A 23,073-nucleotide genomic window follows, 5' to 3' on the forward strand; every position below is an offset into this window, starting at 1 on the left:
GTAGAGTGTATTGCAGACTTTTCTTTCATTGATCGGATGACGCCCAGAAGGTTAATGAGCAATATTCGACGCACAACACATTCACAAGGTAATATACCATCAAGTTGGAATGATCTATCACATGGTTTGGTATACAGTTTGTTGGAATACCGAAATATACTGTTGCAAGGTTAATCGGGCACAGCAACATAAATACATTTCATGCTTGATTTGAACTCAGTACTTGTCCTGTAGCATTAATAGAACATTGGTACATCATACTGATGGCCAGCTCTCACCATATCGTCATATGAAAGTCTCATATTCATATGTGAAGCATGTATTGTCCTTTGGGACACAAATTAGTAGGTTCTGATGTGTTACTTTAAGAATGAGTGAGGCATCAAATTAGAAGATATTGAAATATAAAATCATTTATGTCCTATATCCTTTTCCACACTCTCATTTGCAGTATTGTGTCCCCCAATATTTGTTTCATCAATCAATGCAACTCAAGAAACAACACAACTTCCAGGAACACGTTGCTCAACCCCATCTCCAGTTCACTCAGGTCAGAACATACAGTCTCAACCACATGTAAGTGCTGCATCAACTTCTGAAGTTGGTACCACCTGTTCCACATACATAAGTCTTACAGACAGTTGCAGAACACCGTTGTCAGGAAGTATTGCACCTCCACCCAACATCCTCCTCCACCTGCTCCACTACCTCACCACCTCCAAGTCCCATCCATTTTGAAATTGGGAATAGAGATACGACCTGGGCATCAAAGTTTCAATTCCAATGCGTTCGCCTACCTGGCGATATTTTGGGATGTTTAAGGACCAATCAGCGTTTAGCAGGAGGTATCAGACTGCGATTTGTTAGAGGTATTGTTGACCAAGTTCGTCAAATTAACCGGCGTCCCACAAAGAGAAAGTTGTTGCTCAAAGACTTGTGGATATGTATCCTGAAAGTCTTCAAGATAGAATTGAAAACATTGTTGTTGGGACAGGATATGACTCACTGATGATGCAATTTGTCAACGGAAATGACAGTTTGAACAGAAACTCTTCAAACCTTTGTCTGTCACAGACAAGCAAGAGGAAATTGTCAGGTTCGGACACTGACCATAATGAAGGAACTGACAAACAGAAGAATTGTCCAAGAGATGCCTATGGATGTGCAAACTGGTCACCTCCAATAACAGATGTTACATCTGCTGAAAGTGCTAGAGACGATCTGAAACTCATTAACAAAGAGGACCCTGGAAGTTGGTCTTGGGATACCATCGAAAGCCTTATCCTCAAATCATATCCATTACAGCGAGCAACTATCAATGATGCGAAGCCTGTAATAGAGTTAATGAAGATGTGGCCCTTTCTCTTCGATGTCATGTTTATTCATGTCAATGAACTTTTAGGAATCAACGTCAAGGATGCAGTCTACCATGCCCTTTTGGATAAAGCTCCCCGTTTAAATTGTTTTTTTTCCGGAGTGCATTATCGTCAATCAGGGACAAAGCAGAAACATTGTTCCAAGAAGCTGACCGTCAGAGGAAGATAGACAATCTGAAAGCATGGCTTATTTCTGTTATTCTGTGTGTGGGACACTATTGTGGAATAGAAGAAACTGTACTCTTTCAAGTATATTATGTAAGTTTGATGTTTCTCACATCAGCAATATCATGATGGTATCATCTGATAAGAGTTTGTGTGAAAATATAAACAAAATAGAACAAACTCAGATTTGCACTAATGTCAAACAGCCTGTATTAGTTTATTCCACTGTAAAGTGCTGAAAGCATACACAAGAGTCATTTTACTTCTAACTTTAATACAATACATGCAAAATAACATGCTAATATGAAAGGGTGATATTGCAGCCATGATTTTGTATGAATGATGTACTACCTTCTTACAACAGGACACTGGAAACTGAAGCAGCTTGCCAGAAGAATTATCCACATCTTGCTGTTTATGGTAAACAATTTTATGATTACGTTAACAGCAATTGCAAATAAGGTGGTATGGAGTTTTGTAATGAATGTGGAGATTACAGCTTTGTATGAAAGTATGTCTCAAAAGAGTGTGCAACACAGTGCATGGTGCACCAAGTAAGTGGAAAACACAATCCACTCTGTACCCTGCCTTTTTAGAAATGAAAACAAATTATAGTATATGGTATAGTTTGGCCACATAATTAGATCTGGGACACAGTTTTCTACAAAATGACACATTTAGCAATTTCTTGACATTTTGATGTTTTTTACCCACCCTTTAACCTCTTTAAAAGTAGTACCATCAAGTTACAGAGATATATTCGCGCGGTTTAATTTTCGCGCATCATCAAAGTACAGAAATCACGACAGTATAACACAGGTAAATGTAGACTGTAAAGAAAACACTGACCCTAGCTGTCGTCCTGTCACCTGCCTAATTAGCTGTGGAAACATGGGCACTGAAGAATCCATGTTGAGATTTGTGTAAGAAATCATTGACCCATACGTGACCTCGACCCGTGACGCGCTCGGCCAATCAGCTACTGAGAAAGCTCTGTGCACGTGTACCAGTATTGTCAAACCACTACATGCGCAATGGATTATCCAGACCCACGACAACATATCCAAGAGGAAGGATTTAATCCAAAGCGGATTCCGCCAAGCTGGACTTTTGGACTAATTCACTAGTAGCAGGTGACCTGACATTTTTAATTTAGTAAAGTCGTGTGTATCATGTCAATCAGAGACACTGAAAATGACATGTGTTGAATCAACTATTTAATTTGTTTTTATGTATCTTTTTGTTTCACTGAGTCAATAATGAATGAAGTGTACTTGTAGTCAAATTACTAGCAATACATAACTAAACCTCAAAGCTCTTTGTTTGTTTTTATTTCCTCAATTTATCATAATTATTCGCGGAGGTTTTATTTTCGCGGATAATGTTTTTGCGCGAAAAGCGCGAAAATTAAACCCCCGCGAATAATAATGATTTTACAGTATTACTTTCAGTGCAGTACATGTACATGACATGATGATACATGTATTCGTGTTTTGGGTCAGTGTATTACCTGAAATCAGTGAATGGTTGTATGCTTTTCGTTTAGTTCCTGGTCAGGATCAACAATATTAATAATCTTCGGCAAATGAGACAGTGTAATATGTAGGATATTTATCAATAAAGGATAAATACATGTACATTAAATGTTATTATATTTTGTTGTATTTGGCCCTGGGTTCTCTTTGGCCCTGGGTGAGTTCTCACATTAGTGTTTTAACCTACGAAGTCCAAGATCATGAGCACATGAATGACAAGAACCAGTTTCTTACATGTGCATGCACTGGCATATTTTGTATGTGGTTCATGCCGCCATTTAACGGTGAGCGGGCGGTGAAATATATACCAGTCATTTACTGTTATTTCAACGACTGCCTGTAATCAAAAGATATTACAGTTCTGTATACGATACAGTGTAAAAACAACAGTAAATGTTTGGCAACACTGCTGCCAGTACTTTTACTGTTGTTTCAACAGGAAATGTTTTTACAGTGAATCAGTAATCTGAATATTATCCAATGCCAGATAAATTTAGTAAAATCATCAAAATCCTGTAGAAGTTTTTTGATAAACTTATTTGTAATGATAAATATCCAAACATTTGTAATAATGAGCGGCTTTTATTAATGAAACTGACTTTGATTGAAAAAATATATTTACAGTATATAGAAAGGGATTGCAAGATACAAAACTTATAGACTTTCAATATACAGATTTCTACAAGGTTTGTGTTGTTTTTGCAAATATGTAAATGAGAGTCTGTGTGTCATGTGTACTGGGAATACTCAAACCTTTTGGATAAAACCCACAAATCTGGCTAAGCAATATTTATCCACATCCATAGAAAATATATTAAAAAAAACATTATTTGGTTTGTTACTGAACGTGAAAACAGACTACTAAATCACATCACTAATGCCGCGATGAGACATATTCACATATGCAATATTTAAATATGCCTCCAAATCTAACGCTATACATAAAATCTCTAAAAGAAATATGCTTTGTGGAAAATCATATATCAACAAAAAAATAATAAAATAAATATTTTCCCTCATAAATAAAGCCTTCTGTCCTCAGTACTTAGTTGACTCAAACTGTATTGATTGACGTTATCTATACATTATCTATTTAATGAATTATGCATGTTTACAAAAAAATATTAATACAACGATATCTCATCTGAACATCAGTTGTATTACTTAGGCCGTGTGTATTATGGTTTAGCAAATCTGTAATATTTTAGTCTTGAGAACCAATAAAAAAATATAATAATTAAAATAATAATATATATAAATGAGCAAACGCGGAAGTTTGAATTTCTTTTGAATCTGAGTGTGATATTTTGTCCTAGGGCATCGTATGAAAAATATTAACCCCGATATTTTCTCCCTCATTATGGAAGATGCTGATATATTTTTGCAACGTTTCTTTCAAACTGTGCCAGTGTGTTTGTGGATTCATTCATATATATGAATATAATGTTTTCACACACTGCGTTTTGACATTAACAAGTCTTAGTCGCAAGAAACAACGCTATGAATCCTTGCGTCTATGACAGGTCACCGCAGTGGTAGCATCGACTCTACACCCAGCCCGCCTTTTAATGGGTGAAGAGTACACAACAGCCGGATAAACTACAATCTGCACGACAGCAACGGGAATAGACAGGTGAGGAAGGGAGCGTCTCAAAATCTGTTCTGAATGATCTGGGACTTCGTCAAAGCTGCCTCTCTCTTGTATTGTGTTTCAGTGCCCGTGTAGAAACTCCTAGTGCATTAATTGGAAGAACTTTTTATACGCCTACCGATGGCATAAAACGCCCTCCCACTTTTCCCCCCGTGGAGCAGATGCACCGGTTGATTCGAGTTGCTGCCGAACGCCCTCCGCGCCAGTTTTCCACAATCATGTTTATAACGATGATGGTTTGTTAAACAACCTTTTCCTGCCACGCATGATGATTTCCAATAGATGACAAGATGTTTGGGTATAGGTTATTCATGAAAACCTTGCCTCGTAATATCTATTTACTACCTTTCTAAACTGATATATTTAGCAAATCACGGGGACACTTTCTCGTCAAACAGTACCCACCACAAGGTATCGGCTCACAATTTCATGGCGCACAATTTCAAAATTACAATCTGCAGAAATAATTTCACCATACATATATTCACGTGATTATTTAAAATGATTTACAGTCTCGGGAGATCCCAGGAAAGTAGTGAAAGCAGACATCCGAAGACGTTGGTTGTATTTTGTACACAGCAAATGGGACACAAACCCAACACTTCTGTGTCCGTTTCACTCACTTTCCTTGAAACAGTTGATAGAAAATATCTCCGTTACACAGAAAACTTCACACAGTCTCATGGCCGATTTCACAGTTTCATGGCCAGTTAATTTCCTATTTCAGCGCTTGGTAGATGAGAGCCATCTTTGTGTCAGTCATGTTGATGTCCTCTCCGCTGATCAGACTCATGGACGTAGTGTCGCCAGAATACGGCGAACAAACACTAAACATGGGGACGAGTGGCTCACGGAATGTTTCATCATATTTCCCTAGACCATCCTGCATGTCCAAGTCAATGAACGCCACTCGTCCCCTCCCCACATCCAGTACAACACCATAGTGGAGGGTGGCCTGTGTGCTGGGAGTGAGGGACATGGTGTTCTGGTGACACTTGCCCCGCTCCCCCTCCCTCCACACCGAGGTACAGACACTCCCCAGATGTCGGTCACAGCTCCATACAGAGACACACCAGGAGCGGCGCTGGTGAGAAACACACACGCCACTATCCACCTGTCCTGCCTCAGTGAGTCCTATCTCCAGGGCTGGCGGGAACACCCTACCACGCCCCACCCTCACCCTGATTTCTGTCTCCCAGTATCTGGGGGTGGCGGGTAGCGGTGTGAGGATGGAGGAGGATGGAGGAAGGAGGATGGGGGAGCTACAGGTCCCCGGGTACACCTGTAGCCTGTTCTGTCCCACATCCCGTGTGTCGGGCGACGAGTTAACCAGCTGACCGTCTGTAGTTACGTGGCACCATCTTCTGTTGGCCCGAGCCGCGTCCATGTGAAGTTTAGGACCTGCAAATAAACGTTGTATTTGTTGTGCAGCAAGTTTATGTCACTGTTTGTCACACAAGGACATTTACTAAAATATCGGCTGATTGTGGATTGTTTCCAAACAGTGCGTTGAATGCCCGTCTGTGTTTTTCATCAGTGCAGAATATCTCCAGTGACTGAGCGATATCAGCGCGCTAAGTATTATGTAAAACTATTACTATGAGAATTCAAAATGCATTTCATTAAGAAACAAAAGGGTTAGTTTACAGAAAAATGTGATATAAATGAATTTTTAGTACACTTCTGATTCACCCCCATTGTTGTGATATCTGCCAGACGTGGACGATGTTTGTGTGTAAAATACGATCTCAGAAAGTGAATTTCTCAACAAAAGTGTTTGTGTGTAGATTCATATTTCAAAAATCCCAAACTATATTTATTATTATTTAATCTGCACTCTTAATGTGTGCGACAACCACAGTGTACATTGTCAGCCGCCCTGTTGCTGTTTTTGTCACTTCCATGAATTACTGTATATGACATTTAATTTCCTTAACTGGTCAACCAGACATAAATGTGATACAGAGGGTACTGCACAAGCCGACATCTGAATTATCCGACATTCTGTGAATTCCGACTTTTTTTTAGCATTGTTCTATACTATCAACATTGAATTATCCGACATCTGTACATTCTTAATTCTGACACCATTTTCTGGACCCACAGACACCATCAAGCTGTACAATCCGACTCCTCTCCCCATACTGTTACTAAATTAGTCACTCATCCTGTCAATGGCCAGTTGTCCACTAACATTCTGTTACCGGTAATCTCTATGGTCCCAGGACTTGTTAATTAGGAGGTAGTTAGCAGCATGAGAGGCCAATGTGAGGGCCTAGCTATAGGTGTATTTTGTCTAGCATTGGATGAATGGGCTGAGAAAAACGATCAGTTAATTTGGCGAGATCAATTAGCAATGAATCAGTGGTGTCAACTTGAATTGTCACTGCCAGCAATAAAACGCTAAAAACTGAGAACTCTGCAATGGAGTCGAAAATGAAGAAACGCGAGTCTACAATGGAGGACTCTTTTCGTGAATAGGATTGTGATAGTAGTGCATTTATGTATATTTATTGACAAAAATAAATCCAATGATATACAGGTAAATACAGAACCTTTCCCCTTGTTTATTTATTTAATTATTTATTTGATAGCTATTGAGCATTAAATTAACTATATAAGCCATTAAGCCTACTGAAGACAATAAATCCAATTGCCTACATGCAAATACTGCTATTTATTTATTTATTTTGTTTGAATAGTATGTTTTCAATATTACCTTAACTCACTCACTCACTCCTTGAAATACATACATGAGATTGGTGTAGGCCGATGTTCAAGTCCCACGATATGTACACTGCTGCCAAAATCTGAAACAGAAATGTAAAATATTTTTATATTGGCTCTGTTTTCATCGGGACGAAATTTGCACTCAGCGATATAGGACATAAGGACTATAGGACTTAAAAGATAACAACACAAAACGCCAGATGTCACCCTCTTTCCTTACTGAATTACTTACAAAGTATGACAAAGATATGTTAGAAGGAATATTTCACAGGAAATCAAGAAAAAGAATTCTCAAATGCATTCATATTTAGATGAAATGCATCTTTTTCACAAGAGTTAATTTGTCCTATTTTCGGCCATGTCGAAACCAATAACAGTGAGTTAGATGTCCAAGAGAAAGGTTGAAATTAGGTTCTGCTTTGAGACGAAGATAAACCATTTCAAGTCCCCAATTTTCCAGCCATACGGCGTCGGTCTGTAAATAATCGAGTCTGGACCAGACAATCTAGTGACCAACAACATGAGCATCGATCAATTGGGAACCGATGACATGTGTCAGCCAAAGTCAGCGAACCTGACGACCCGATCCCGTTAGTCGCCTCTGACGACAAGCATAGTCACCTTTTATGGCAAGCATGGGTTGCTGAAGACCTATTCTACCCCGGGACCTTCACGAGTCACATTTTGGACAGACTATCCAGATTCACGGGTCTCGTGGCATTGTTGAACAAGGAGTGATAGGCCCATTTTTTGTGCACAGTCTTATATACTCTAATGGTGGTGACACTTCGTGCATGTTCGATTTCCTCAGAAGTGTGTGCATGATACCCGTATGTTCATTGGTACGGTGCGTTTTGGTCTTTCATTTTTATGTGTTTTTACTCGGGCCTTCCAAAAAGCAACACAAATTATCGATAACGCAATCAGGCTTAACTATATGACCAAATCTCATATCAGTTTAGGGTTTCTAGTTTGTTCCCTATTCGGATGAAACACCCTTGCGTTTCTTATGCGTGTGAGTATACATCAAACGTTTGAACGCCAGTATTCAGTAGTAGCAGAGGGGTATATAGACGTAGTCCTTAGCGTGCATTCTTAAGCAAGGGTGTTTATTATGTATTTGCGATCCAACAATGAGCATTAGTGTAGCCAAATAACTTTTACATTATATATTCGCCAAAAGTGTTTGATTCCCGAAATGGTTCAAAGATATGGAGCCCATTTAGGGTGATCCTTTTGATAACGATCCATTGATCATCATGCATTGAAACTTGGCTGAGTGCCTTTCATATTGTCAATGGATAATCTGGTCCCAACCCGATTACATGTATATACAGATCGAATTTCACGTTGCGAGTCGTTTTACATAAAAATAATGTTGTTTTTTTTATAATTGTATGTTCCCAGATGGTATGTTAAAGAATTACTCAAGTTAAAGTATGATCTAAAGGCCTACTATAAGGTACATCTATGTAAAGTATACACACCCTTTTCCAAGGTGTTATTGTTTGCCGTCCGTTCAGCGAGTTGCTGCTCGTTCTCTCATCACCTTGAAGACATTGTTTAAGGATGAACAAAAACACAAAAACAATTAAAAGGTTAACAGTGTGACAAAGGCATGGTATTATAGGTCGAAAATGATATCTCCCATTTCCTGTAGATTCGTTTATGTAAGTCTTTCTATGTACATACGAGCTGCTATTCGTTTGTAAATACGAGGCCATATCATGAACATGCGTCCCCGTTTCACCTTGTCAATGTACATACCTTCAGTGTTAATGCAGTTAAATCACTTTCCTTCAGGGAGCCGTGCTGGTACCTCCTCAACTGATGAATCAGACCTGTACATCTGGAGGAGCCGTGGCATCCACCTGAAGGGCACACAGGACGGAATGTGTTGATAGAACGTCTTGATGCATATATAATGATCACGTGTTGACCTTTTTTGGCAAATTTACTCTATTTCTCCATATTACTTAAGTAGTTTTCCTCATGAGTAAATACAAACAAATCAACCAGATTCATACAGACAAGAAGAGTTTTGTTTTACCTGTAATGTTTGTCATATTCAAATCTTTCACAATGACTGATTCATACCTTCTGCAGTGTACCCATCTTCCCTGTTCACCTCAACCAGTTTGGATGTTACGTCAGACAACTGTTGACATTAAAGTTATTATTAGTTATTACAAAAAAGCAACAATACATTATAAGTTGTTCATTGGTCACGAGGGGGTCATGGGCTGATGTGCCATCTATGTTTGTTAATGTTACCCTCTTCCTTTTGGGTTCAACATTGAGGGTACATAACCCTGTGGGTCTCAGGGGAACAGTGAAGATCATAATGATCCTATGGAATGCCTCAATGTCGATTTTGATCTGTTTGGAGCACGGGTATCGGATCATCATAAGGGGTCCGTGGAAATCCGGAGTAGAATAGGTCCTTAGCAACCCATGCTTGTTACTATACTTGTATGCCGCCATGTAGCTGGAATATTGCTGAGTGCGGCGTAAAACTACACTAACTCACTCATCATAAAGAGTGTCAGAATCAAGGAATTCGTTAATGCTAGAATCAAAACAAAATTAGAGTTATCTCCCTTCCATTGATTTGCATTCTCAAAACATCGGTAATTTCTGAAGATCATACGTGACTTAATTATTCGAGATAAAGAATTACTAACAGTTGTACCAAATGAATTAACACATTTCGGCATTCACAGCTATAACATAGCAGATGTTACTCGTTTGTAAGCAGAGTGTATTGAAAATAATGATTTTCTGCCAATCAGAACATGACATTTAGGCTTGAGGTGAGATAAAGTTTCATAGCTGTACACGAGCTAATGGGTAAGCACACTCCAGAGCTCCTGGCAACACAGTGACCAGTACCCAGACAAAGACCCTGATATGCTCGAAGTATCACCAACACACAACAAGACATGCTGTCATGCGTAAAAACTAAATGGAGCAGGTTTAAAAGAAGACAACTATTACCTTTTGCTTCGTGTCTTTCGTGAAGACTGTCCTCGGTCTATGTTTAATTCCTCGTGGCAAGTTGCTTTCATCCTTGTATTCTCGATGGGAACTAATTACACTGTCCATTCCTGGTAGCTCCACGTTAAACAGGGATAGAACTTCCGGGTATCGCATCAAGTAGTCAACAGAATTCTGCCATTCAACTGAAGGATAGAATAAGTAAACATAACGTGTGTAACTAAATATCCTAATCTATAGTTTATTCCAGGGCACATTTTGATGGTAGAAACGCATCACCAAGAGAAGCTGACAATCGATATCGATAAAATTTCATCAAATTATGTTGAGTGTATTTTCTGAATGTAGTAATGTACGTTCTAATAAAAGACGTTTTCTCTATTTCACCATGACACGACGTATTTTGCGAAATATTACGGTTAACATCAGTCAGTTTACATTTGCCGAGTGTCCAACAGTCAGTTTGGAGTCTGTCGAGTTGTCTTCTCCTGTCATCTCTGTTCTGAAACCAAATAAATTAACATGGACGTATCACAGGAATCTCCACCGGCATCGTATAGATCATTTAATAGATATATAGTGCCAAACTTCAATGTTGGAGATATTCTCCTATGTTGCATATTGACTGTATCTCAGTTGAAACAGCCTGAAACGTGTAGTTTGAAGAGTCGACCTGAAGATATTGAATGGTCTATGAGTTCTGCAACTGTGTACGGTTATGTAACTGCTTACCAACATTAAACTGTCCAATTCTTCATTTAGAGATTCAATGTCTTGCATACCTGAAGAAGAAACAAATGCCATATTGTATATTCTGTCTGCAGAAAACACATGAATGAATTTCACTTTAAAGCAAAAAGATAAATCGATTAAAGTGAAATTAAGTGATCAGTGTGAGTAAAGTGAGTAGCTTTGTTGAATTGAAATATATAGTCAGAACAAAACACTTTGCCCATTTAACAATCTTGCTCTGTCTGTCAGTATGCTGCAAGTGAGGAGGACAAGGAAAAGACAGGTACGTATGCTCATCAGCAACCACACCATCTATGTTCTGGTCTCCTACACCATAAGTATCCTGTTCATCCACGACATCAGTAATCTGTTGCTCCCCTCCATCTTTAGCTTCAATGGACATGTCGTCCGGAGATGCTCCTACTGTGGTCTGCTGTTTCCAACACCTCTGTGACGACTCTTGTCGTTTCTCCTCTCCTCTGGATCCTGAAACTGAAAAGATATATTGTGCCATTGAAATGGAATGTATTCCCCATGGCAAAAACTGAGATTCCACAAATATGGACATTATTCTAGTATACCTGTTATAGGGTAATATTTCTACAGTTAAACCCTATTGTATTGCAAACGTTTTCATCATCAGCTATTCTCTGACTTTATTCAGTTAGTACAAAAGAAGATGAATACTACGATCGTAACATGACCGATTGATGTTAATTCAAAGGCATTAGTCCGCAAAGAAACAGACACTGACAACATATGATAATGTCAACTTACCTTTCTTGAGGAATGCCATTTTAACGTCTTGATAGATGAGACTGGTTCTATCCTTCATCATTACCTGAAATTAAACAAGAAAGAAACTAAACATGAAAAGTCTCATGCCAGTTGAAACATTGATACCAAAGGAGATTTAAAAACCTAAAGTCACGAGTGTCTAACGCTCACATGTTTTGCCATGTGTCTTCCAGTATAGATTTGGATTCTTACCGAACGTAAAAGAGGGAAAACACTCCTTTCTTGTTCCACTCTTTCTTGCCATAAACTCAGTTGTGTTTCTTGTTCAGTCGTGTCTACGTTTTCAAACGAAAATGCTGGAAGTAATAACTATTAATAAAAAGAACAACATATAAAACATGCCTGAACAATATTACGTAAATGATTACGAAAATACGACTCATATATTCTCTCTGAAATATGGTGCAAATAGTGAGTATCCCTAGTGTACTGACAATAGTTGTACCAATTAGACATCGGTTATAAAGCGTATCAAATTTTAGTTTAAAGTTGGATAATGTGTATCTAAGCATACAACTGCCGTCAAGAAACCATAACTATATCGAATCCTACAAACAAGCTGGACAAAACTAATGTAAAAGTGAAATACCTGCATATTACACTTGCTTTGAAGTCAATACTGTTTACTATACATATGTTGGAGATTCCTAGATACAAGATGGTGCTTTTTGTAGCAATGACCCTGAATGTTTCAAGCTTCATTAAATAATCATTTAGTAAACTTACTCAACGAAAGGAAAATTTACAACTGAAAATTGGTTCCTCTAAAAATCCTGGGAACACTCACATCCTGTAGGAGGAAGATGTGGCTTCATCTGTGGACTGTTCTCTGCTTGGTGAACCTGAAAAGACGAAAACAAGTGAAGATTCACAGATGATTTGTCTATCTTTGAATCATGAATCTCTTTCACCCGGACCCAAATTTAAATTAAATTATTTGCAGTTTTAAGTTTTAAAATGATCATAAGACCCACACAAGCAGAAAGTTTTATTGCATGACGTGTCACTAAAACAAATGAATTTGATTAATGACGCAATTACTCCAATTAAGATCGGAGTTATTCACTTACAATAACATTTCGCTTGATCTTTTCAGACAGCAGTATGAGCACATCAATGTCTCCCAGAAGATATTTCATCCTTCGTCTCCACATATCTGAAGTAGTTCAGTGCAGAAGGTATATTCTGATATCCAATAGGTAAAGTGAGCATGATAAAAACATACAAAAAATCTCGACACTGTAATCATCACCAATCACTCTACCCGTCCAAAGTATTTACATTCAAATATGCTATGCTTTCGTTTGTTGCTAAAACTAATTACCTTTGGTAAAAACATCAAGGAATTTCTCCATTCTGTCAATCTCCTGGAAAACAACATTAAATGTATTTACAATAAATGCTTCTTTGAATTAAAACTTCTGAATCATTTTCGTACTTGTGCAATGATGATTTTGCCTTTTGTAACGATATATAATGCAGCTTTATCATTTAGCAAGCATCATCCATGGTACTTGGCTGACAGAGGTATATGGAGTTCATTTCACTATTTTCATAACGAAACTGTAGCATACATTACCTTCTCGAGCATCCACGTTTTGTACTCGAGCTGCTTCATATCCGTTAGATCTGAAGTTAAAACATACTCTTGTTTCCCATTCATGACCAGTATAGTAGTTGACTTACAACAGACCTGTAAAACGCGATTTATTGTATTTATTGTCTGTGGGATTACTTAAACATCGAGGGTATTTTGATATATGTATACTTACATCTTGTAAACTTCCAACGATGATATCTGGTCTCAGGTGGGACACTGTTTGTTTCATCAACAATATTCACGAACGGGGACAGATCCAGACTGCTGAGGTCATTCGATGACACCGCTGATGGACAGACGGACCTGCAAATCGTAAACATTAAGTCATTGACAGAAACAGAAATCTTTAAGGCTGGTGTTTCTTTTTTAAATGTCCTTGTACATCGATTGTTGACAGTATTTTAAGATACAAACCTGAGTTTGGACTTTACTGTACATTGTTTGGTGACAGCATTTTGTTTTAGCACTTGTGATACACAAACCTGAGTCTGTTTCTCTCCTGTCGTGACGTAGAGACAAGTAGAGTGTTCCCCAGTCTGTTCAGTCTCCTGGCCACCTCCAGCATCAGGGTCGTGCCTCCACTACCGGGCATACACTTGACCTCCACGTCCTTACTGTTGATGTTCTCCACCAGAATGATACATTGTTCTTTAGTGAGAAATCTGAGATAGTTGACATCGGTGTCTCCAGTTACTTCTTTTAGCACAGACTTCGTTTCTGCAACACCAGCCCAGAAAGCTGTCAGGACTCTATCATATCTCCTTATATTCATTAGCAATGAATGCTCTGGAACGAAACGGAAGGAGTCGGTTGCCAAAACCTTCAGGCGAGTATTGAAAGCAACATTATTTTTGAGAGTTGATATGCTGATCACGCCATGTATCGAGTTCACATCTTCATCCATGAATCTGACAAGTTTGTCTCTGACACCTCTTGCCACCGACGTGTTGTAAGCCAGTGCTTCCTCTGAGTCTTCGTCTGCATCAACGATTGAAAGGACCATGGTTGGCATGGTAGGGAAGGCAATGAACACATCACAGGTGGCAATGTTTGGACGGGGCGATGTCGCAAAATCCAGAGCAAATGATAAAGTTTCTGATAAGAACATGAAACATGGTTCAGTCTTTGGATAGTTCTTGTCTGTTCCTTTATCATCTTTGGGATGCTGATCCAAGAAAAACGCATGGTTTTCTACAAGTCCTGAGAGACAGTCTTTCACTTCTGATAAAGAGTCTTCAAACTTTGATGGTGTTATCGTTCGACCTCCTGTAAAAAAGAAAAACATAACATCATTTTGCTTCTGAATCTTTAGCCTTGGCGGTTAGAATAGTTGTGTGCCTGTTAATAGAAATGTATTCAAATCTATATGTTTTGGGGGAACGATACCAGTCGCATATCCCTAAAACATAAGACCAACGATCAGATGTTCAGTGATGTGTATTGAGCCTCCGGTTCTTAGTATCAGCTATTCTCTCTCTTACTGAAAAAGAAGATCTTTGACTTTGTCGTCACCGAGGCCAGAAATATGTACCAATTCATTCTCACAGTATGATTACCTTCGGCAAGGAAGTACTTCTTGATCTCAAAAATGCTGTTTCCAATTTGCTTCAGGTCAGGTCGAAAAAAGTCATTCGTTGCCAGGGTAAAGACATTCTCTTTTTCTGTTGCGATTTGATTCTTGAAAGTTGAATGGAAACATAAAAATCATAAATTTTCATAACAAAGACATCTTGTCAAGAAAATCAATTTGAAGAAGTTTTGTACATGTTAAATGTACAAAGAGATTTTACGCATATATTTAATGTACAAATGGGAATAATTTCATTTTTATAGAGACAGAAACTATTCATACCCGCAGCTTCCACATTTTCATACGAATTTGACCTGGAAAAACAATGTTAAGATTGAAAGAGACAGACAGGGATTTGTACACTATGACAATATGAAGTCTCAAACGTATTTTATCAGATTTCATGTGGCCACTCGCCCCCAACCAGTACTTGTCTTCTCTACTAACAAGTATTTTATGAAATATTTGAAACACGCCATTTAAAGATGTAGAAGGTTCTAGATCATCTGTAATATAGCATTATCATAGTCTCACCCAGACACCGGGGCACACTCACATTATATCTCACATTCTGAAAATTGTTTTAATGAAATTTAACATTTATCCAAGACGTCAAGTAATGTACATATAGTATCAAACAATGTTACCTTATCTGTCAGTTGTGTGAGCTAAACGCAGTCTTCCCGAGGTTTTGTGAAAGCGCGAAACCATTCATGGAATTCCATCCGGCTGACTGACTTGTTTGATGGATCATATTTGTAAGCCAATGGTCCCTGTGGATCATAAAACACCACACCATTCACGTGTTTAACTGAGATATGGATAATGAACTGTCCCCCTGTTTCTAACAATTGTCCATCACTGCAACAAGGCTCTGTTAAATTTGGGGGACAGGGGATAAATCGAACGTCTACAGTGTGGTCAACACTTTTCTTTCCATCAAAGTCACACACAAGAACAGTCTTGCAAATCTTCTCTGCCAGTTTATCCTTTAAATAGCCTGTATGATCCACATGAACAGGCTGAAGTAGGATTTCTTTAGACTCGTAGCCATATTCCCCTTTGAAAACACTCTCCTCTTTCACGCCATATAGAAATGAACCGCCAGTTTCGAGTTTGCTCAGTGCACTTACATATTCAGTTAGTTTAAGATTTTTAATGATGTAGGAAACTATTTCATAATCTCCTTTCTTTTGGAGAAAGTGACTTTTCAGTTGAATTGACCTGTTTTCCTGAACATTCACGACATCCTGTATAGTATTTATTTCTATAGGTTGTTCGTGAAACGTTCCTTCGAATTCTCCTCTTTTTCTGATAAATATCTGAAGCGTTTCTGCAGGAATATCTACAATACACTCATCAAGGGCGAGCTTTGTTTTAAAGTCAGATGTAGTCACGACAGAAGAAGCACTGACGTGAAGAGCTAGAAAGTCATGGAAATCACGAAGCTTCATATGATGACTTAGCTTGTCCTTGTGGTACACATTAGTGAATAACTGACCATCATGAATCAAATCTTGGAGCTTTGCATCCACAAACTCATTGAAAGCACCTGTGAAAGAATCCCCAGGTGCCAGACCAACAAGATGAATAAGTATGTATCCGGAGTTTGAGTTTCTCAAAGCAGAAACCTTCTCCAACAACTGGCGGAGTTTAAGATCTCTTTTCTCCCTTTTCTTCTTTTTGTTGTCTTCTCCTTGTCCCACACCATACAGATATTTAACATGGATCCCTACTGACAAGATGTTTGCAGTGGCAGACACAAACGTCAGGAATTTAGTGACTGCTTCCTCACAGCGTGGAATTTGTTCACTGAAAGGGAAAGGAAAACAGGCTCAGTAAACTAGTGTATGCACTCTTCAAAATGGAAACAAAAGCGATTTTGAGAATATTCGACATATTGTGGCATAAACAATACAAATATACTATTTCTTCCTAAAACATCATCTTTGTGTTTTCGGGGGAGAATAGGTCAGCACTATGAGAATGCCCTGATAGCTTTCGCTTCAGAAATAATTTTATCATGGTAATAAAGAAGAAGTGCGAGGAAGGGTTCGAGCCAGTATACTTGGATGAGACGTGGGTCAATGCCTCGCACACTGCCAGCAGCCAGTGGGTACCCGATGGGGTTGATAAGGAGTTACGTAGAAAGCTGCCTCTGCGGAAAGGAGAGAGACTAATCATTCTCCATGCCGGTTGCTCCAGCAAAGGCTTTCTCCCAGGCCGAGACTTGGTATTTAGGGTAAAGTCCACAGATAACAGAGACTACCATTACGAGATGAATGGTGCGGTTTTCCTCGATTGGTTAAAAACAAGTTGGTACTAGCTCTACCAGAGAAGTCCTTTATCGTAATGGACAATGCCCCATACCACATCGTGCAGGAACCCTACAGTAAAGACCCGACATCGAACAGTCAAAAAGGTGATATGATATCATGCCGCCACAAATTTCAGATCGCACGGCCTTCAAAGGCAACGAAGCCTTAGCTATATATAGATCATATATACAGATATACATCTTACACAACCCTTTCTTCGAGTCCAGAAAATGTTCAAATATAAGAAAGCTGTTGGGTAATAGTAAATGATAAAAGAATACTATTTATGTTTATGTGACAATTTTGTACAATGATAAATATTGCAATTGATCCGTTTCTGACTCAAAAGGAGTGTAGTATCAAACAGTGAATAATCTCAAATGGGCTCAGTTAGCTTCTTTGGCAGCTGTGTCAGATAATCTTAGTCTCCCCTAGGTTTTGTGCAAGCGTGGAACCATTCATGGTATTCCTTCCGGGTGACTGCCTTGTTGATAGGATGATATTTGTAAGCCACTGGTCCTCGTGGATTAAGGAACACTAATCAATTTACGGATTTAACTAAGAATAATGACCTGCCTACCCGAATCTAACAGTCGCCTATCATTACAACATAGCTCTGTTAAATTCAGGTTGATGGGATAAATCGAACGTCTTCAGTACGGTCAACGGCTGCTTTCTTTTAACGTTTTCCCTTGTTTAAGAACCATTTGAAGATATATTAGCCAAGACGTCATGAAGAAAACACGCAAAGCAAAGCAGTAAGCGGAAAGTTATGAGGTATCACTCTCTATAAAAAGGCAAACATTGTGTGTAATTTTGTCATTTGTTTTGTCTGGAAAAGAGGAAATCATCATATGCCGAGTTCCGCCAATCAAAACATCGCCACGAGTCGCCTTCAAGCCGGGGAGTCGCATTCTGACGTTGTCCAAGATTTGTGCACCAAATTTCGCCTTTGGGATCGTTTCCTGCAGACCAATTCCATAATCGATCTCATACAGAGAGAAACAACCTGACAAACAAATACCAGTGGAAGAGACTAATCACCCACAGAACTTTTACCCAATACAGCGTTGAATCGACAAAACGCAAAAGCACGATTCAGAATGCTACATGATGTTCCAGGACCAGCGTCAGCTTGGATTCGAGCCAGAAAAAGTGTGGGTAGCGGTTCCACAACATACCGAGACACGATGTGACCTGTGCAATATTAATAATATCCTTAAGTCCAAATCATGAGATATTAAGTACTAATTGGGATATATTAAGTCCTAATTAGGAGATACTAAGTCTTAATCAGGATATGCAAAGTCCAAATTAGGAAATAATATTTGTTTTCGTTGTGTCCTTAATACGCTTCCATAAGTTTCTTTCATGAAAATAACAACTTCTGAACAAAATTCAGCGCAGCATATTGTTGTTTGAAATACTCACGTCAGACACGCGTTGTGAAGGGTCTCCTTCGGTTTAGATGGCTTGGTGCAGGGTCCTGTATCATTGCTTTCTTTCTTAACGTAAACAGACACAGGGATAAAACCTGTTGGTATTAAGGATCCCCTAGAATATATTACTCCTTGTTCCTTGATAAAGACAGAAACAGAGTCAAAGCCTCTTGGTACATTGCTTCCCCGTCTGGTATATATGACATTATCACCGTGCACACAAACAGCTACTTGTTCCCATCCTTCAGGCATATGTCCACCCCGGGGCACATAACACACGTCCTCATCTCTCGGATGCACAGTTACACGTTCTGACTTTGGTGGTATCTCATCCCCACAGTAATCACATAGTAGCATGACATCTGGAAGTCTGTGGTGTGAACATCAAGAAGACGTGACTTACATTATATGCCCAACTACGTTCAAGCTGAGGTCTGGACCATGTTGATACTGTCGACTCTCACCACTTACACCCATCACGTGATATTCAGCCAATCACTGCATAGAATGAAGCCAAATCAGCAACAGTACTGAAGTCGTCTTGCGCGATAGATAACAGAACGATGAGGAGCACCGTTACAGAGGTCAAACATTGTAACGCAAATGATGGGCTCCATCACCCACCCTACACTGCAAGTTAATCAATTTTAATCTGCCGACGAAAATAAATTTTTATTAGTACTTTTTGTACGCGTCTGGTATATGGTCACCCTGTGCTCATCTCTTTGATGCACTTTCACAAGCTGTAGTCTTGATAGTATTTTAGCCCCACAGTAATCGCAAAGGAAACTACTCTCGGAAACAGGAAATGTTTTCAGGTTGTTCCTCTGTATCCCTCAAATTTACACAACTGCCAACAGGATATGTCGAAATAACTCATTTTGGTCTAACTGGGCATTCAGTGGGATGCGGAAGAGGTGATCCAGAAAAGCATGTCTACTCGAAAAATCGCGAAAAATTGGGATAGCTGCTGAAAACAATAGATCAGAATATAGATTGGACCGTCGACTCACCTAGAATGAAAGGCATGAGCTGTCTACAACCCCGAACGTCACCTCAAAGATATTTTGATACGTTTCATGTAGGCCAATGTTCAGATATGTAAAGGAGTATACTACTTGGTACCCACAGAAAAACATCGTATTAAATGACATATAGGCGGAAAAATGTAGAAATCTGAAACCAGCCAAAGATTAATATAATATATTAAGAAACAGTTATGATACTTATAAATTTATCTTCACATATGGATCTAAGGTTGTTGGTGCTGTCGCTAGTTTCGTTGCCATTAGATCCACAACACTTACTTCCACACTACCTGTTGACGGCTACCACGTTGACAGTGGGTTAATATATTATCAGCTCCTACACACATCCACATACAGTCCACAATATAAACAATTCATATTTGTCACATACGTTTTCGTGCTCTCGGACCATTTAAACCATGCCAAATAAACATCCACATTTAACTGAATTATGTAGTGATCTTTCTACTGGCCCTTTCTGTGATCATCTTGTTATTTTGTTGTCGTTTGTTGACAGGTTTTAGTTTGAAATGTATTGTTTAACAGTATTGCAGAAGCGTGTAACTTGATGAAGACACAATATGGCTGAAATTCGGCCGAAGAGACTTGAATCACCCTCAATGACTCATAAGGTGACCTTTTACTAGGCTGTTAATTTCCTTGCATTGATCCATCAACCTATCCATTGATCCATCAACCTATACACTGATCCATCAGCCTATGCATTGGTTCATCAACCTATGCATTGGTTGAACCTATGCATTGATCCATCAACCTATGCAAAAGATATAGTTTTATTTTTGTTACTGTGGATATTTTCACATGATCTACCATTTCTAATATGCACCCAACGTTTTGACGATCATGACATTTAGTGAACAGTGATATTTTCACAAGAATACATTAATCCAACATATTTCTATGCACATGCATGTGTCGGATTAACGAGAGTTTACTGCACTCGACAGTTTTGAGTTTGGGCGGTGCCATCCCTGTCAGTGACACAAAGCCACCCCGTCCTGGAACACTCTGACTAGTATTGGCAGCATTGGGATGAATAAGAAGTCAAATGATATTCTTCATGACAATCTCTGCTGATTGAGAACTGTATACCCAGGGCCCACTTGGGTCCCTTAGAACCTCTCCTGTTCACAGTCTCTACGAAGAGGCCGATGAGCCATTCCTTAAACAACGATGTATAAACTTATCCTTGCATTATATAACTTTATTCCAATGAGTCAAAACCTGCATTTAGCTGTGGTTTTAATCCTCTTTATGGGGATCTGTACAAAAATAAAACCTTCTCTTTTCCGCCCTTGAGGCCTTTCCTCTTTGATGCTGGTATTGAAGTAGAAGTTGACCAAACTCTAAAAACATTTTAAAAATCTGAAACAAATCAATTACAGTATAAACAATAATGTAATCAATTAAAAAGTAAAAAGAGTACATAAAAATCCGTATTTACAGATGATTCCAAGGGTGGTGAAGCAGTTGCTAGTGCCACTGCCATTGGTTCAGATAGCAGCTCTATTTTCACAGCAGAAGCAAACGCCATATTAACAGCTCTTAAATATATTCAAAAACATTCTAAACATAGAGCATACATAATCTTTTCCAATTCTCTTTCATGCCTTCAGGCAATTAAAATCTTTCTTAGCATCCACATTTGATAGAAATTTAGATTTTTTAAAACCTTCTACTGGACAATGCGATATCGTCCCTTGTTGGTCACCCAGTCACGTAGGCATTTCTGGGAATACGATGGGCGATTTTGCTGCTAAGGCAACACTCAACAAATCTGTGACATCTTATTCCACACTCTGATAACAAAGCTTGTACTATAACATACATCCGTGATCTAATGCAGAAGAAGTGGGACACCCAGGCAGGTATCAATGAATTACGTGAAATAAAACCCTTTATCGGTTACAATTACTTGGGTTGTCAGTCCGGATCTCTGCTGTCATGCCACGATGTCGTATTGGCCATACTAGATATACTCATCAATAGCTGTTAAAAGGTGAGGATCCTCCGGCTTGTATCCCTTGTGATGAAGGAATCACGGTCAAGCATGTTGAGTATTCCATCACATGGGGTAACTATTCAAATCACGAATTTGAAGGATCTTTTTAACAACATCTGATCTCACTTAATTACTGCACTTTTCAAAGAATAGGATTTGCTGATTGAATGTTAAATAGATAAATATATTTTATGTTTGGATTTATATATCCGTAGCTTCGATTGTTAGCGGCTGTATCCTCAAAGGGTGCTAAAGTCCTCAATTGCTGACGGTTGAAGAGATAGTGTAAATCCATGTAGGGTCCAAGCAGCAAGCAAATGCAAGCAAGCAAAGTAAGTCCCCGTGGTCCTGAGCATGGTGATCTACCTTCAGTTGTTGGAAAGATATAGCCTGTTTTTTATCTTGTATGGTCATCTATAATTAAACTGTTTTAGATCTAATTAATCAATTACTAGTTTTAAATTCGAACCTGTGATACTCTAGTTATTTTACAGTTCTTCCTAGGCAAGCTTTTAAAATTTATCATTAATTATTATATATAAAATTCCTTATTCTCGTCACGATGTGACGGAAATATTGCCGATGTGACGATTATTTTAACTCACACACAGCCTCAAACAAAATTCATCTCGGACGAAACAAATTGAAATTCTTTGCTGACTTTGTTTATGAGAAACATGGCTGTCAAGAATATAAGATGAAGGTCGCATGATTCAAAGTAAAATCATGGTGATCGGACATATTCCATGTATTTCTTAAATTTAAATAATTTTACGAAAACAGGTCCAGCTTTACTTTGATTCGCCATTTCAACGCTTTCAATACACTATAGTTGTACAAAGCTGACTAATCTAGGGGTTAACAGGCATTGTTAGGTGCGACCCAACAAACAGATAAAACACCGTACCTTGCCGTAGTGTAGAACGATAACCTGTAGTCATGAAGACTTGTATTATCTCTCTGTCTAGAGACAACAGCCACAACAGCCACAACAGCATGGGTCAGTTCAGCGCGTCTCTCTCCCCTGCTCCTGGGACGGGACCAGCATTGAATTCCTGTTTTGACTTCAGGTTTTGTTATCACTGTGATACGAGTGACACAACGACACGAT

General features: G+C 38.8%; 2 protein-coding genes across 2 annotated transcripts; both read right to left on the minus strand.

Moving 5' to 3' along the window:
- Positions 1 to 5,445: 5,445 nt before the first annotated feature.
- Positions 5,446 to 6,157, minus strand: LOC137280984 (uncharacterized). Its single transcript, XM_067812154.1, has one exon. It carries the CDS (start codon positions 6,112 to 6,114, stop codon positions 5,446 to 5,448), a length of 669 nt encoding a protein of 222 aa, XP_067668255.1. The 5' UTR covers positions 6,115 to 6,157.
- Positions 5,446 to 19,396, minus strand: LOC137281642 (uncharacterized). The gene is made up of 21 exons (XM_067813015.1): positions 18,904 to 19,396; positions 15,802 to 16,966; positions 15,437 to 15,468; positions 15,141 to 15,261; positions 14,067 to 14,850; positions 13,757 to 13,887; positions 13,564 to 13,613; positions 13,309 to 13,351; positions 13,055 to 13,140; positions 12,772 to 12,826; positions 12,177 to 12,280; positions 11,964 to 12,027; positions 11,496 to 11,678; positions 11,187 to 11,236; positions 10,893 to 10,956; positions 10,455 to 10,639; positions 9,555 to 9,615; positions 9,225 to 9,328; positions 8,945 to 9,006; positions 7,481 to 7,537; positions 5,446 to 6,128 (listed from the first exon to the last, which is right to left on the minus strand). The coding sequence occupies exons 3-19, from the start codon at positions 15,455 to 15,457 to the stop codon at positions 8,977 to 8,979; spliced, it is 2,136 nt and encodes a 711-aa protein (XP_067669116.1). The 5' UTR covers positions 15,458 to 15,468; positions 15,802 to 16,966; positions 18,904 to 19,396; the 3' UTR covers positions 5,446 to 6,128; positions 7,481 to 7,537; positions 8,945 to 8,976.
- Between the last annotated feature and the right edge of the window lie 3,677 nt (positions 19,397 to 23,073).

This window comes from Haliotis asinina, chromosome 4, assembly GCF_037392515.1.
Source record: "Haliotis asinina isolate JCU_RB_2024 chromosome 4, JCU_Hal_asi_v2, whole genome shotgun sequence".
Lineage (NCBI taxonomy): Eukaryota > Metazoa > Mollusca > Gastropoda > Lepetellida > Haliotidae > Haliotis > Haliotis asinina.